Source organism: Mus pahari, chromosome 3, assembly GCF_900095145.1.
Source record: "Mus pahari chromosome 3, PAHARI_EIJ_v1.1, whole genome shotgun sequence".
In the NCBI taxonomy this organism is placed as follows: Eukaryota; Metazoa; Chordata; class Mammalia; order Rodentia; family Muridae; genus Mus; species Mus pahari.
The window spans coordinates 71098905-71100860 of NC_034592.1; the positions used below are offsets into that span (position 1 = coordinate 71098905).

At 37.3% G+C, this 1956-nt stretch overlaps 1 protein-coding gene across 1 annotated transcript; it reads right to left on the reverse strand.

Moving 5' to 3' along the window:
* Positions 1 to 664: 664 nt before the first annotated feature.
* LOC110319331 (olfactory receptor 1013-like) lies at positions 665 to 1597 on the reverse strand. Its single transcript, XM_021194820.1, has one exon. The coding sequence runs from the start codon at positions 1592 to 1594 to the stop codon at positions 665 to 667; it is 930 nt and encodes a 309-aa protein (XP_021050479.1). The 5' UTR covers positions 1595 to 1597.
* Between the last annotated feature and the right edge of the window lie 359 nt (positions 1598 to 1956).

Sequence of the window (1956 nt, forward strand, 5' to 3'; positions counted from 1 at the left end):
TGTAGTTTTAGATTTGTTTTAAAATGTCATAGCTACTCATATTTTGACTGTACTTATCTTTCAATTTTCTTAGCTTGTGATAATTTATAGATGATCCTGGAGCCAATACTGCCTTTCCATGAAGGAAGTAAATGAACATATACTTTGCTCAGCCATGNTTACATTATCTAAATATTTTCTGATACTTACTAGAGAAGGGATTTTGTTACTTTCAGTCAAATGATTAGAATCAAGTTTCTGTACATGGTGGATTGTGAATTTCTGACCCCAAAGTAGTGGACTGGTATTGTTAAAAAAACAATTGACACATGNTGGCTTATAGGGAATGGAGTAAAGTAAACTCAACAGATATTCTCATTCAAAGTCAATAATTGTGTACATCTTGTCTTCATATAACAATCAACCAGATTTTCTTGTACAATAGTGAGCTGTGACTCATCATAGCTAGACAATCAATTCTTTATTTGGAGTTTTATTTGTAATACAAAGTAATTGACATCAACACAAGCCTATACATGATAAGTATTACCACATACAGTAACCTGAAGTAGATCTCCTGAGGTGTCATGTGGTGTGGTGGAAATAATTGTATTTATATTTTGGGGGAGATGAACAGCATCCTTATATCCTTAGATGCATAAGCAATTTGCATGTTCTGTGCTTCTCACAAAGGAATGATCTTGAAAAGTTTATTCAGAGCCTCTTTCACATCCTTATTCCTCAGGCTGTAGATGAAGGGATTCAACATGGGGAAAACTACTGTGTAAAATGTTGAAACAACTTTGTCTGAATCTAAAGAATATCTGGTACGGGGACGAGAGTAGATGTAGAGAATGGAGCCATAGTACAAAGTCACAGAGATGAGGTGGGAGGAACAGGTTGAGAAGGCCTTCATGCGACCCTGGGTGGAACTGATCCTCAAGATAGTGGCAATTATGAAGATATAGGAGGCCAGGATTAGAGCAATGGGTATCATTACATTGGAGGTCAGTAGGAAGTACATCAGGGCCTGGTATCCCTCCTTGCCACCACAAGCCAGATTCACCAAAGGAAGCAAGTCACAAAAAAAGTCATCAATGATGTTGTCGTTACAGAAATCAAAGGTAAAAGTTTTCTTGGTGATGATGGAAGAGTTAATAAAGCCACCCATATAAGACGCTGCTACAAAAAATGCACATAGTTTCATAGACATGGCTTGAGAATAAATCAGTGGCTTTGAGATGGCCACATAGCGGTCATAAGCCATAGCAGCCAGCAGGTAACACTCACTGTAGTCCAGTCCTGCAGAGAAGAAGAACTGAGCCACACAGCTAGCAAAGGATATGCTCTTATTTTCAGATATGCATATGGCTAAGATCTTTGGAGTATAGACAGTAGACAACCAGAGATCCAGAAAAGACAGATTTCCAATGAAGAAATACATGGGTGTGTGGAGCCTGGAGTCATTGCAGATCAACACGATAAGAGTGATGTTTCCTAACACACTCAATGTGTACATAATGAGAAACACCACAAACAGGACCAATTGTGTGGTAGGGTCAGAGGTGAATCCCAAGAGGATAAACTCAGATATTGTGTGGTTACCTCTCTCCATGGTTGTAAAGACTCTCTCCTTAGAAGATAAAACAGAGAATTGTTTTCCAATGATTGTGCTGAAAAAAAAAAAGTTAAATGGGTAAATCAGACATTCTCCTGGTAATCATGGAAGACTCACATGCAACACTCCAAAGATTCATTTAGAAATAATTTTTATTTAGTAGTCAAATCAAACTTCTGACAAATGTTTTTCACCTGTATGATCAGAAGCTGTCAGAAGCTTACTTCACTACAAATTCAGTGGCCTCAGGTATGTATGTATGTATATATATATATATATATATATATATATATATATATATATATATATTTCATGACTCTTTTCTTGCCGGGCAGTGGTGGTGCACGCCTTTAATCCCA

Excerpts from the sequence above, each read along its gene's own strand:
- LOC110319331 (XM_021194820.1), bottom strand. The coding sequence starts at position 1,594 with ATGGAGAGAGGTAACCACACAATATCTGAGTTTATCCTCTTGGGATTC.